Raw genomic sequence first — 14,798 nt, forward strand, 5'->3', positions numbered from 1 at the left:
CCGAATAAGCTTTCGGCGATATCCGTGATCTTTAGTTGGCCAAAATTTTGATTCCAACTTTAACTTAACAACGGATATAGTATAGGCCATATCTCTAATGGCATTAAAATAAACTCCTTGAATGGATGATCAAGACTTTTCACTTTTGTTGTCCTAGGGAGCGTTTACCTCAAGGGTGCGTTCTCTTTTATTGTAAATTTATTATGAAAAATGGTGGGATAAATAAAATTTCATCCTTTAATTTTATTTTATTTTATTTTCCTCATTTTCTGCATAATAGAATTTGACTCATACTCATTCCTCATTTTCACTATAAATTAAGAAAGGATAACATTATCACTCTATTTTTCATGTAATAATATTATATCTCCTTTGTAGTGAAAATGAGAAATGAGTAAGAGTCAAATTCTATTTTGTGGGAAATGATGAAAAAGAAATGAATGATTTAAAGGGTGAATTTTGTTTATCCTTCCTTTTCCCATAATAATTTTACAACCAAAGATAACACACTCTAAAGGATTAGCCTTGATGGATAAAAATAGTAAGAATCCCCTTACACCCTGAAGGATTAGCCTTGATAGATAAAAATAGTAAGATTAATCCCTTATTTATTTTAATGGATTGAAACTTTGAGATATTCCAAGATCCTTTATTATTTCTATCATTTGAGCTAGTTTTGTTTGACTCTTATCCAAACAAAAAGGTGAGATTGAAGAAATTCTATCTTAAAGATAAAAATACACAATCATTCATTTTATCAATCATGTAAAATAAACGGCCCCCTAGGATATATGGGTCAGGATGACCTGTGGTGTTGTGTCTCAGACGCTCTCGCTTAGCTACATGATATGGAGAACAGATTGGGATCCACATATTTAGGTCAAAATTTTTAATTATGTGTTTGGTTGCATTAGTTAAAATTGTGTTGTTTTTGTAGGTATATAAAACTTCGGCACGTGTGGAACAATGGAATTTGGAGTCGTCGTCGACAAATGAGAAAGGCTGATCTCGGTTCTTGCTTGAGCTGAGAAAGTTTGAAGGAAAATCTGTTGTGTTTTAATAAGGGTTTTATAATAACTGTGCTGTGACATGATTCGCTTCTTCAAATCTTTAATTGCATCATATTTTAATTGTTATAATCGGATATGATTAATTATTTATCGTCCTTATATTACAGAAACCATGCTATATACTTTCCTGCAAGTTTGAATCGTAAATGAGTAAATCCTTTCCAATTACAAATTAATTTAACTATTTGAAATTGAAGTTAAAAAAAAAAAACCCCCTTAAATAATATCACATGTAGTTGATCACAACACGTAGCCACGTAGGTGTACTCATAGTCATATTGTTCATTATGAGTTTAAAAGGTTGTAGTTTTGATCATGCTCGAGCTGAGATAATTTAAGATGGACACATTAATTTTTATTCATTACTTTTATTATTAGAATATTAATTGGTTTCCAACCGATTATAAAACGTTTTTGCATGCATATAATGTACGGGACATATATATATTACTATTAGACACCACGGCTCTTACAAGTTTCATCAAACGACGGCCGCGGCTACGACACCAAACACCCGATCAAACGGTGACGTTTTGGTTGAGCGCGTCGCAGCAAGCGCCGCATATCCCACCACAGCAGCCGCACGGGCATGCTCCGCACGACTGGAGCCTCCTATGTCGCTTCGCTATCATACCGCTGACGTCCGGCCACAACCACCCGCTGCCACCGGCGGCGTTGATCACTGCAGAGTGATGGCGATGCACGGCACGGGCAGAGTGGGTCAAACTTGAAGAATGATCGATCGACGAAATAGAGGCAGCGGTGAAAGCGTTGGTGGTGAGGTAGCACCACAGTGCAAACCCCATGAGCATGGCCAACATGATTGGCGCTATCTTCATCTTCTTAAACATGATTTGCAAATGCCCTTTTAATTTTGTGGAATATTAAGTTAGCATGTTTGTGGGGAATTTATATAGACGTGACGCATAATATTTTGAAGTATGTATGGCCCATTGATATTGTTGTTGTCACCTTAAAATTGAATTATATACACTCTCAATCTTTCATTCATTTCGAATCTATGCCGGTCTTGTGAAATTTAATTTGGCGTTTTGGTGGCATACATAATCTGTCACTCGTGTACTCCTATATATAATTATATTTCTAAGATAAAAACTTATATGACATACATGAATATTGTATTTTACCAAAATGGTTTTATACCTCCGGCTGCCGGTGATTACAATGACAATATATACTACTACATCATATCATCAGATCTTTGTATTCATATGACAATAGCCTCCTTTATCATGATATTTTTCAAATATGTCACATTCTATGTACATAGAATAACAATATCTAGAACTCTTGGATATGATTATAAATTTTTTTATATAAAAAAATAAAAACAAAAATATATGCATACGTCTTTGAGATAATGAAAGTTTTGTAGTGCACATCTACATTTCCAAAAATGCGCCACATAACAATTTCAGTCATCCATACACAGTTTTCCTGCACATTAGTTAAGAAAGCCATTTAAGCAAGCTTACATGACAGAGAGAGAGAGAGAGAGAGAGAGAGAGAGAGAGAGAGAGAGAGGTTCTGACCTTACAGCTTGAGTCCCCTTGGTTGCAGCACAGCAGGCCAAGTGATATATTAGAAGAAAATTCCTTTCAGCCATTGCCTTTTTGTCAAATATGGCATCTGATATAACAACAGCTGATGCTCCATGACCTATATACACTCCAACTGAATCTGTATCCAAATTGACATATCATTTTAATTTCCACTCATGACCACAAACACAACAGTTAATTGCAGACATGATTACTAATCTAATAATGTTCTCATATTTTGTCATTCTTTGCACCATTTTTTCTTAGACTTGTTTGATTCTGTGGTTGAGAAAAAAAAAAAAAAAGGGGAAAGTTTGCGAATCACAGCTTTCTGACCTAATTTCATGCCTTGTGATGCAACCAGTGGGATATGGGGGAATGGCTTCTTCACTGCTGCTAAATACTCAACTCCACCTAATGCAGAGACTGGATACACCTACACGTATCGTTATTCAAATTTCTGGATAATATGTACGGTCTTGCTGAAACATCAAGAACAAAAAGGGCTCACCTTGATGATTTTGGCACCACCATTCGATGCAGATAATATCTGCATGATCACAGAAACGATTCTGTAACTTTTCATCCATTGCATATTCATCGGTTCTAATCAAAACCAGCTAAAAAGTGATTTAATATTAAAATACCTCTGTAGGGGTTGCTGCTCCTGGTATATACAGAGCCTGGCCCTCTGCAACATCGTTTAGAATTCCCTGCTACCATCAAATTTAATGAATCTCAATATAATTCTATGGCAAAGACTTTTTTTTTTTTTTTTTTTTTTTTGTAAATTTGAGGTCCCTAGCATAAGATCAAATTGTGTCAATGATACCTTCACCATTGCAGGACTCATGAGAAACTTAGCTCCAAGATCTACTGCTTCTTTCGCGTCTCGTCTATCTAAAACTGTTCCAACCTGCAACTCGAAAGGTAAGGTGAATTGTTAGACATTGTGTCAGAAACAGAAACCATGGAAATAATAAGCATAACACAATTTCCTTTGTCGTTTAGACATCCTTGTAAAAGAAAAGGACCAGACATCAATCCAAGAATCTGAAATATTCTACCAAAAGAAACAGCTCGAAAAGTACTTACTCCTATTGATGCTGAAGGATATTCTTGGACCAGACACTGCAACGCCTGTGAAAGAGCACAAGATTCCATAAGGGATATGTAAAGAAGACATCAAGTAAAAAAATTACATTTACCTCGAAAACACCAGGGGTTGACATTGTGATTTCCAACTGTAAATCCAAAAGGGGCAACCACATTTACCATAGTTTAAATATTATAAACGAGAATAAAAACGAAGAGATTCGAAACGATTGATAGTTTTGCAGTTTTTTTGATGCAGTTGGTGGTCACGGTGGAGAGAGTGCATTTGCCATTTTACAAACTAAATCAGCACAAATTTTCTCACCCCTCACTATAAGTGTATCGAATTTAAATTTGGCAATCCGAAACTAGGTTTAAAAAATGAGGGATTTGAACTTACAACGGAAACTCCACCTCTGAGTGCTGCACGCGCAGCTTCCACTGCTAACTCTGCACTAAAAAGAGAAATCGAGATAAGTAACTAGGGAAGACATAAGCTCTCTCTCATGTAAATGAGATGGACCTTTTGGCGCGAAGGCAAGCAATAATGCCGGAATTTTGAATATCCATCAACACTCTGTCAGCAACGCTGGTGGGATAAAGAGAGACGGAGTTATTGTGGGAATTCTTACAGCGGAAGTGAGAGTTGCAGCAAGAAACTCTCCAAATCAAGGGCTTTATCCTCCACGAAACAATTCCTATGTTGTTTGGAACAATCATCATCTTTTCAAACCAACTCGCGCAGACGCCGCAGCAGATATTTACTTTTGGAAATTATTCAGATAATGTTATTTTATGGATATAATAATGTTTTTCTATAATTTTCGATTTCGTTTCAAAAAAAAATACTACTCCTCCGTCACTCTAATAGGCTCGTTTTCTTTTTTGAGACGTCCCATTAGAATAAGCTCATTTTTTTTAGTAAAACAAATGTACTTAATTAGTGTGGACGGTGGACCACACCACTTTTCTCCTAAAAATAATTTTTTTAATTTTCGCACTCAAAAGAAATGAACCTATTAGAGTGGAATGAAAGGAGTATAATATTACGATAATATTTTTATTTACTACTCACTCTAGTACATAAAACTGTGATATTTTTGTCATATTCTTAAGTCCATAAACTTTATTTTTGTCACTATAGTATTTTTATTTTGGTACGCTTCCCTTTATATTTTAAACCGTTCATTTATTAAAACATATGTCCTCCAAATCATACCACAATTTCCGTGGCCAAAAAGAGCACAATACATCTTTATTCAGAGTCAACCGAATAAAGTTGGGTTTTTTTTATTGAAGGGAAGAAAAGAAAGAAAGTGAATTTGAAGTTGCTAGTTTGCCAATATTTTGTTGAGTTAGGAACTACAGCAGGTATCTAAATTTTAAAAATTATCTAACGCATTATAAGCCGAGCCCATGGCGACGTTTGAAGATGGAGGCAGCAAGTAGAGAGATGCTTGTGGTGGAGGCACGCAGAGGACATGGATTTCGAGCTAGCGGCTTTGCCTCTTTCAGCTTCTTCTGCAGAGAAAATGGCCGAGTTGAGGAGGTTGATTTGATGTAGCAAAATTATACATACGTTAACTGCAACTTTTATTTAAGAATATATGAACATGATTGCAGAATTAGGATATCAAGAAACAGTATCTTACTGAATTATCATAAGCATCTCATTGCCTTTGTCTCTTCTGCAATGGCTTCGAAGAGGATCTGACCTGAAACATGGATGGGACCAAACAACTCTCATTCTGATATTATAACAAACATGAGAAAATGGCACTCTTACAAATTGTGAGAGTTGTTCACTGATGTAGCTCATCGATCTTAAAACCGCCTCAACTGTATCTCGGCTAAGCTCAAACTTAACCTCCATCTCCTTCCATGGTGACTTGCTATAATCTTGCAACTATCAACAAGGAAAAGCCAAAAATGGCAAGGCTAGCTGAGCTACTGAGATCAATTTTTAATCAGGAAAAAGTGGACAAGGGTTACACAAATTAGACTTAAATCCACTCTAGAGGTAAATTCCAAGATAATATTTCAAACATTTATCAATTTGCAAATCTAAAAGTGTGAAGTCAGTATATTCACGATACCTTGAGAGTGATAATAGCCACTCGATTAGTCGGCATCTCACCTTTGTTCTCAACAGTCCAAGTCATAGATTTCAGCCGCGGAAGAACTCTCTACATCAAACATGTATACTAGCATAACATTACAGCATAGAAGGAATCATAACTATATAAAGGCATAAATATGTTGGATGATTGATGCACAGAGAGCGCCATACAAGCAGAACAGACATATTATTACTCGTAACCTTCTCATCTCCACACGTAATAATATTCGAAACAGCATATATGATAATTGGAGAATAGTGAACTTCACCGGAATTTCAGTAGGGCCAATGTCACTTTGAAGAGTTAACTCTGGTGGAAAACATGCCACATTTCTTTCAGCAGTGATTGGTATTCGACCTCCAATATTCGGAGAATTGAAACGAGAAGCTGGATCAACTTGCAGCGACAGCAACGACCCACAAACTGCTGAAGAGGAAATGTTCACATGACTGGTCCATCCTGATGCATTCTGCATAAACAGGATAGAGAATCCGCCAAAATGATGACGAAGAAAACAAGCCAACAGCCCGAAAAAGCAAGAAAACATATGCATAAAATGGCACTTCAACTCTTTATTGGGTTAACGGGGAACAGAAACAACAACATCTAAGATTCTTTGCAACTTCTTATATGCATATAAACAAGATAATTTCACAATGCAGTTTTTACCAAGACAACTAATGATGTGCCTTTCAACTTTCAAGTAAACTAACTAGAAAATTGAATACCACTTCTCCAACATAGTTATGTTTTATATAATCCTACTAACAGATAGTGGCAAATAGACAATGGATTAGTTCAACCATTCAAAGATTATCATCAGCATAAACTAAACTTGCAAACATGACTAATTCAGCATTAAATTTCAATGATGGTACAATCTCATTGCCAATAAATTTACCGGTTCTCGAGAGAGCTCTTCCTTCCAATAGCTTCGAAGCTTCTGTAACTGTGCAAGAAGCATCCTCTGCAGTTGCAGAGGAAGATCAGCTGGAAAAAGCTTCAAACCATCACATTCTTCTATGTTTTTGTGCACGCAATTCCTGATAATCAAACGAAGGCACGCCAAAACCTGCGTTTACACTTAAAAAATCCAAAAATTAAGAACCCATTAGAGAGAGACTGAGAGAGAGAGAGAGAGAGAGAGATAAATAACTGACTGGGTCTACGTCGCGGGGCGAAGGAAGATCGAGAAGGGAGTGGATGGAAGACTTCTGCGAATTCGAGAGACCAATTTTTCGGGTTTGCCACAGCAATTGCAGAAGGTTTTCAAGCTTCTGCGCACATTTTACCCCAATTAGCTTGTGGAGATGCTCCGACAGCGTTGTTTCCCCAATCATCGTTTTTAATTAAGCTTTCAGCTCTCTCAACTCCACTCCATTAGTAATGGCTGTCGAGAATTTGGAGCAATGGATAAATTTTCTTGAAATTGATTCGAAAAGATCGAATTTTTTTTCCCTGTACAATCTTGCTAGTGTTATTGTGGAGTGTGGAATCCGGTTTCGTTTATCGCCGATAACGTTGTAGGTTACAAATCGGAATCGTTAGCGTTCAGTTATGCATAATTTGGACATGTTAATTTCTGTAAACATTAGAGATATTGTGTGTTAATCTTTTACACAAACTTTATTCGATTCATAAATTACATAACAATTTTAATTTAAATATATTAATATATAAAAACTTTCAATTTATTGTGATTTTATCATGTTAATTAAAATCATTAAATTTTTGAACAAAATGGTGCGTCTTTTTTGCATCATTTTAAATTGAATTTGTGCAATATTTTAGTCTTTTTTTTTCTAAAAAATAATTTCAAAGTCATGGGTTTTAGTTTGATTGATTTTGAAATAGATTTAAATTTGAATATTTTACTCTCATGATAAAATAATAACAAATAACAAATTTATGAATTATCGTATTAAAATTCAAATTCATGTACAGCTTCTGAATCAATTAAAAGTTTGTGTGTTTGCATATCAATAATTCCAAAGAAAATATTGATTTTTGTGTGATGAGTGATTTGAGAACTGAAAAATATGTCTGTTTAATTCATGAATATTTTTGTTGTTGATGGAATAGATGACCATATTATTTTTTATTTATTTTTTTGGGATTGGATGAGCATATGATTATTATTAATGAAGTAAATTGGATGAATATGCGTAGTAAAATAAAAAGGGAAAAGTATCAAATAAGCCCCTAACATGGTGGTCCTTATCACGTTTAGATCTCTATAGTCGATGTTGGGCCAACTAAACCCCTGAAATCCTTAATTTCGTGCAATTAGCCCCTCTGACTTAACGACGGTTTAACACCGTTAACTATTTTATTTTTTATTTTTTGTATTTCGTTGGTGGTGGGACCCACGCTTTCTTCTTTGCCAAGCACGCCGAAAACACGTTGGAAACATGTCGGAAGGTGTTGACCATCGATTATGTTCGAAAATCAGTCGCGGTGGCTCCTTCCCCGGCCACTCATGCCGGATCCTCCCGGTACCCCGATGGCCACTCCGCAAGAAACCCCAATTTCCGATCAAGAGCGGTCAAAATCCCCAAATCTAAAAAAAAGACAATCAATCAATGACGGCGGAAATCGAGATCTGCAAGGTCTGGGCGAGCAACGTGGTTGTGGAAATCAACTTAATCCATGAACACCGAGTTCCCAAGCACCGTGTTCAAGCCGAGCCCTCTCTTAAAGAAGCTCCACGCCGGCGACGCCACCTACACCGCGATTTGATGAGGGGGATATCGATGAGCGAGTAGCGGACCACTCTGGTGACGAGGGGATATCAATGAGCGAGTAGCGGAAGTCGTAGTTGCTGAGGTGGGAGGAGAGCGTCTGGAGGTTGAGGGACGACGGCGGAGGGGAGGAGCGCGTCGGCGTCGACGACGACGAGGGGTGGAGGACAAGGTTGGGCCCACCAATTAAAAAAAATAAAAACAGACGGCGTCAACTGACCGTTAAAGGCGAGGGCTCGATTGTTTGAAATTAGGCAGTTTGAGGGTTTAGTTTGCCAACATCGACTATAGGGATCTAAACGTGATCAGGGTCATCATGTTAGGGGCTTATTTGATACTTTTTCTAATAAAAAATGAGCGACGTCTCAAAAAAAAATAAAAAATGAGCGTAATAAACTTTTTTTATTTTTTTTGGGTAAAGCAAAAATTGGAAAAAGTGAGATAAACATAACATACATTTCTCTAGGTTTTCTTTTTCTGTCCTCACAGCAAAATAATTAGAGACATCAAAAGAGTCATATGATCTGACTTATGTTATGTATGATATAATAACAAATTAGAGACTTTATTATCTTATTAAAAGATGACGATATTTAAACGGTGAGGCTAATATGTATAAAGAGTATCAAATATTTATGGATGTGTAATATTGATATATACAATTACGAACCTGACAACATTATAAAAATTATCACATAATTATCACGTGACTGATAGTGAGACCTAATTCAAGTGGCAAAATTGAGGCATTTAAAGACTTTTTTTTTTTTTTGTGAAAGATTTTAGTGTGGTTATTATTTTTCCACTTTGATGTGGATAATGGTCATGCCTGCATGCGAATATTTTCACACATTTGTGTGGTGTAGATGTTACGCAGAGATCCTGTCTACACGTGAGTTGCTTATTTGATTATATTTAGACATCTCGTGCGATTATTTTTCCACATTTATGTGATGTAGAGGTCATACAGATGTTCCGCTTATGGATGGATTACTTATTTGATTATATTTATACATCTCTTGTAATTCTAATTTTTAAAAAAATATATCATGGGACTAAAGTTTGTTTTTCAGTTAAAATTTGTCGAAAATAGTAGTGCATGAAATATACACGAATATGAAAATTATTTCTACGAAATACTATTAATTTTGAAACGAGGAATTTGGTTCTACTCGAAGACCGTATGGGCCTACCCGTTAGGTCGGCCGTCGGCGAACATTTAGGGCCCAGCAGCTCAGACCCATCAATGTAATGGGCCCCATAATATTTGGGCCATCTTTATATAGGGTCCAATATTAATCAAAAAGGATAAACTTTTGTTTTACTCTAGATTGGCCACGTATGATGACAAAGCCCTAACCAATCAAAAAAAAATGTTGGCCCATTCAATATTCAAGGGCACATTTAGTGAGGTTAGGGAGGGATAATGATTGATGTAAGCCTAATTAAGTTGATAGAGACGTCTCAACACGCTCTGGCGCTTCAAGATTTATCGAACACTACTTATCTATATCTATATATAATATAAAAGAGGAGTTTAACGTAAACTTTTTTCCACCAAAATTTCTCTATCTTTATTTTTTTTTTGTAGTTTTTGATTCTCTTTTAAAATCATCAACTTTAATTTATAAAAAAAATATTCAATATGGGTGTTAAATTAAAGATAATGACGATATCTTTAATTTGATGTAAAAATTATAAAAAATAAATTTAAAACCAATAAGTTATTATAGTTTAAAGTCACAAAATTATTTTTTTCTCTCTCCTCTCTCTTCTCTCCTCTATCATATCCTCTCATTTCTCATTTTTTAAAGGGGTGGTCTTGGATACACCCGGGTTTACCGTACAACCGGGTTATACCTTAACTTAAACTTTGACCTGCACCCTGACTTGAACCTATATTCTGATCTAACCCATATAAATAGTACTATTTTGAATACAGGTCAACCCGATTGTACGGTACACCCAGGTGTACCCAAGATTTTGCGTTTTTTAAATGTTACGGCTCTTTCATTCATTTTCCCATATTCTTTCATTTTATTTTTTTTTATGTTTTTACTATATATTAGTAAATTGAAGAGTTTAATTTTGTAGTAGCACATTTATTTAAATTTACTGAAATTGTATACATTTTATTTTTGAAAATGAATGATACATATCTCATGTTAAACCCTTTATTTTTCCACTTTCCAATTGATAAAAAATTGTATATGTTGATAGTAATTTTATTTTAAAATTTGAGCATAAACAAAATGACCACATAAATATGATTTAAATATGTATTCGAAAACTATATTAATCTATAGTTATACTATATGTAAATAAATAGTTTTGTACATCTTAGAATACTATATGATCCATAATGATACTTATTATCATTTATACTTGCTTTTGATATTTCATAATTTATATATTTATACACATTATCAATTAAATCAGTTAATTGCTATTTCAAAAATTGAAAATTCAAATGTTTTCATATTGATATTTTTATTGAGATTATATTGTGGATAATTTATTTTTTATTGAGATCATATATGTTTATATTTACTTATATATATATATATATATATTTATTTATTTATTTATTTATTTAAACTACTATTCAATTTCGATGAAGTCGTGCATCGCACGAGCGGGCACATACTAGTATTTGAATTAAATAGTAGTAAAATTACACCACTGAATATGGCTTCAGCTCCACATGAATATTAATCAACCAATTTTAACTTGTCACATATTCTGATATTAATTTTTTTGTGTGCAGAGAAGTATTGTTTTCAAAAAGAACAAGGATCGTATCTCCAATCTAATCTCATTATCCAATTGATTTTTTATGGGGCGTTTAAAATTAATAGAATAGAGTAAGATTGAATTATTTGGATGATTTAATTTTACGTTTGGATTGATTGATTGTGCTGTAAGATATTGAAGGATTATGATTAAAATGTAGAATGAGTGGAGAGTTACAATTTAAATAAATAAATAAATTAGATTATTATTTATAATTTTGCAAATTTTTTTTAAAAAATGATAAATAATCAATCCAATTGTAAGGTGATAAATAATCATACAATTGCATAATTAAATTATGAGCTGAATTATTCATTACGGACCGAATCATTGCAAATTAAACATTTGATTCAATTGAATTATTTTATCACCTATGTCTTATACTCAAAATCAAAGGTTTTCCTAGTATACAACTGAGTATGACAATATAACACTCCAAAATATTTCTATCCACACAATCGACTCAAAAAATATCCCCGAAAAATTGCTAATGAATTTTAATCTAAAAACATTATGAAAATCTAGAATAGATTGATTAATTTCATTATGAAGGTCGACAATAACATAAAAATTATTCAATACAAGCAACGATTAGGTAGTAAATAAAGATTTACTCGAAAATAAGTGACGAATAATAGAAGATGGAAGAATTATTAAGCACTAGATGTGAAGCCACCATCAACATAAATAACTTGGCCGGTGATATAAGAAGCCGCCGGGAGGCAAAGGAACGCCGTCAACGGCGATATCTCGTTCGGTTCGGCTATCGGCCGGATCGGCGTTCGGGCCAATAACGGTCCAAACATACTTTGTATGGACATGTCAATATCTTCCTGTATACAACAAAAAAAATAACAGCTAATTCAGATTGAAACATCTTTGATTTTATCCCAAAAACTTATGCGATTTTGAAAGGAAAAAGTTTTAAACTTGGGGTCCCATTTTTGTTGGATGTGGGAAACTAGTGAGATTTTCAAAGAAAGCAATCACTTGGAATGAAACTGGCATTCATGAAATGATGAATTCGGTGCGTTATAGTATAATTTGTCGTTGATATTAGTTTTTGTGTGTAATTTATTTGCATAAAGCAACACTTACTTCAAATAATGGATAAATTCTATAAAAAGAAGTCACGAGGTTATGTCCCATAAAAGAACTAAAGTCATTAAGATTGTTTTTTCAATATTAAGAAAAAGGACCCATGTTTTTATTTTCTCATTTTGGAAATTAAATATTGAAAAAAAAAAAACTATTTATTTTGCAGTTCAAATAATTAAAATGGTATAGAAGAATGGTACAGGTTTGACAATAGTGGTCTTGACTGCCCATGGCGCCACTGTGTTAACTCTAATGTTGTCTTTTGCCCATTCATAAGCCAAATTCTTTGTCAATTGATTTATGGCACCTGTAAAATTTCAATCAAATGAAACTATATTAATTTTGAAAAGGATGAGTAAAATTTTCTAGATAATTGAATTATTAAACTGAGAAGAATTTGATGAATGGGGGGTAAATTGGCCACTTTGCACCTAAATTGAAGACTTGCCTTTGGAAGCTGAGTAGACAGCGAGCGCCGGCAGCGCAGTTTTACCGGCGACGGAGGAGATAAAGACGATATTGCCCTTGCCGGAAGCTTTGAGCAGAGGGTGTGCAATTTGGGAGAGATGATAAGGCGACTCCAAATTTGTTCCAATTATGTGCCAAAAGTCTTGCTCGTCGTGTTCCGTTGCTCTTTTCATTATGCTTATTGCAGCATTGTTGATCTAATTAATTAATTCAATGCAAAAATAAAATCAATAATTCATATCAACTAATTATGTCAATATAGATATATGACTTACAAGAATGTTGAGTTTGCCATCGAAAAGTGAAGCCACAGTTTGCACCAATTCTTCTCTTTGTGCTCTTGAAGTTAGATCACAAACCGAGCCGCTCACTTCATACCCTTTGGCTTTCCATTCTTGAATTCTTTCATCTAGATCTTTCTTGTTTCTTGAGCAAGTGTGGACTCTTGCACCAAATCCTGCTAGTTCCTCGACTATGGCATGCCTAAAATCGCAAACGTAAAGCCCACTTACGTGGTATGGTATGGTACATAACGTGCACTTATGAAATACGAGACTGGAGAAACTTACCCGATGCCTCTAGTGCCACCGGTTACGACAGCGGACATGCCCTTGAGTGACCATTTCTCATCTCTGCTGAGCTCTTTCTTCACTTCCATTGCTATGTATTGGTGTTTATTTAGATATTCAATTCAAGGACTATATGCTGCTACTTGGAATTGGAGTGATTAAATTAGGTATGTTTGGCCACTTATTTATAGGGGATGATAAAAAGGATTTCGGGTAGGACCCAATTTTGAAGCAAAGCAAAAGATTAGGACCCAATATTGAAGCAAAAGGTCTCTGGTCTAATAATTATTTATTTATTTTTTTTCCTGAGGAATGGTCTAATAGTAATTCTTGAAGCGAAAGGTTTGGAGTGATTAAATTAGGCATGTTTGGGCATTTATTGATAGGGGATGATAAAAAGTGTTTTGGGTAGGACCCAATATTGAAGCAAAAAGGTCTCTGGTTTATCTGTTTTTCACTTTCTCATAGTTTTTGTGGAATTATTTTGATTTTGTCCTTTCTGAGGATTTAAATTCTTTTGAAATGAATCTATATACATATTTTTGCAACCAAACATTTCAGGCGAATCTTTCTTTGCTGTTAATTCTCGGCGCGGCTACTGAGATTTGTATAAATATTTATAACGTGCAGTGCAATAAAATAACAAAATTAGATTCCTTAGATGTTCATATTATTTGATTTTGAGGAACTTTTTGGGGCCCTCAAATCAAATCCTGTTGATATGATAAGGGAAACTTACTGTTGGGCTGTCTAGCAGGAACGAATGGTCTTTATTACACGACATATACTCACATAAATGCATGCGCCTCACATGTTTCAGAGTGTCACCTTATTTGTCTCAATTACATTACTCCCACAATTTCAAAACTTCATTTTTATTTTTTTTTCTATATGGGTTATGTGATATACTTAGATTGCACATTTGCAAGCTATACTACTCCATATCTTATGATTAATTCTCTATATATATTTTTAGTTTTTAAAGTGTCAACTTTGGTAAACAGCTAGTTCGGGCGAAGAGATCAATTCTCAAATGAAAATTCAAAGAGAATTCTGATTTTTAAATTGTAACTAGTATACGCTCATTCGTGCGATGCACGACGGACATCGAAATCAAACGATAAATTTAAATAAATAAATATAAATAATAATAAAAATAAAATATAAACAAATACAACATATGTTAAAAATATAATACTATAATAATTAAGATCAATTACTCAATAAAATCTTGAATATAAAATTATAAATTTTCAATTTATACAAAGTGTAATAAAAATTT

General features: G+C 34.3%; 3 protein-coding genes across 8 annotated transcripts; all 3 read right to left on the minus strand.

The window, feature by feature from the left end:
- Positions 1–2,297: 2,297 nt before the first annotated feature.
- On the minus strand, positions 2,298–4,747 carry LOC131003791 (uncharacterized). Of its 4 annotated transcripts, none has more exons than XM_057930368.1 (10): positions 4,251–4,747; positions 4,128–4,182; positions 3,841–3,876; positions 3,728–3,772; positions 3,465–3,548; positions 3,280–3,345; positions 3,144–3,182; positions 2,969–3,068; positions 2,624–2,771; positions 2,298–2,528 (listed from the first exon to the last, which is right to left on the minus strand). In XM_057930368.1, exons 1-10 carry the CDS (start codon positions 4,448–4,450, stop codon positions 2,510–2,512), a joined length of 792 nt encoding a protein of 263 aa, XP_057786351.1. In that variant the 5' UTR covers positions 4,451–4,747; the 3' UTR covers positions 2,298–2,509. The 4 variants fall into 4 exon arrangements, with proteins under 4 accessions (XP_057786351.1, XP_057786344.1, XP_057786337.1 ...); XM_057930361.1 differs by having other exon boundaries at positions 3,280–3,348; XM_057930354.1 differs by having other exon boundaries at positions 2,298–2,771.
- Positions 4,748–4,895: 148 nt separating this feature from the next.
- Positions 4,896–7,442, minus strand: LOC131003762 (uncharacterized). Of its 3 annotated transcripts, XM_057930319.1 has the most exons (7): positions 7,008–7,413; positions 6,749–6,919; positions 6,116–6,316; positions 5,824–5,913; positions 5,514–5,633; positions 5,380–5,475; positions 4,896–5,248 (listed from the first exon to the last, which is right to left on the minus strand). In XM_057930319.1, the coding sequence occupies exons 1-6, from the start codon at positions 7,185–7,187 to the stop codon at positions 5,398–5,400; spliced, it is 840 nt and encodes a 279-aa protein (XP_057786302.1). In that variant the 5' UTR covers positions 7,188–7,413; the 3' UTR covers positions 4,896–5,248; positions 5,380–5,397. The 3 variants fall into 3 exon arrangements, with proteins under 3 accessions (XP_057786302.1, XP_057786296.1, XP_057786310.1); XM_057930313.1 differs by having other exon boundaries at positions 5,380–5,633; positions 7,008–7,442; XM_057930327.1 differs by lacking the exon at positions 4,896–5,248 and having other exon boundaries at positions 5,382–5,442; positions 7,008–7,412.
- Positions 7,443–11,903: 4,461 nt separating this feature from the next.
- Positions 11,904–13,817, minus strand: LOC131003826 (tropinone reductase 1-like). Its single transcript, XM_057930380.1, has 5 exons — positions 13,517–13,817; positions 13,223–13,430; positions 12,928–13,144; positions 12,680–12,786; positions 11,904–12,214 (listed from the first exon to the last, which is right to left on the minus strand). The coding sequence occupies exons 1-5, from the start codon at positions 13,603–13,605 to the stop codon at positions 12,035–12,037; spliced, it is 801 nt and encodes a 266-aa protein (XP_057786363.1). The 5' UTR covers positions 13,606–13,817; the 3' UTR covers positions 11,904–12,034.
- Positions 13,818–14,798: the final 981 nt, after the last annotated feature.

Source organism: Salvia miltiorrhiza, chromosome 1 (genome assembly GCF_028751815.1).
Source record: "Salvia miltiorrhiza cultivar Shanhuang (shh) chromosome 1, IMPLAD_Smil_shh, whole genome shotgun sequence".
Taxonomy (NCBI): domain Eukaryota; kingdom Viridiplantae; phylum Streptophyta; class Magnoliopsida; order Lamiales; family Lamiaceae; genus Salvia; species Salvia miltiorrhiza.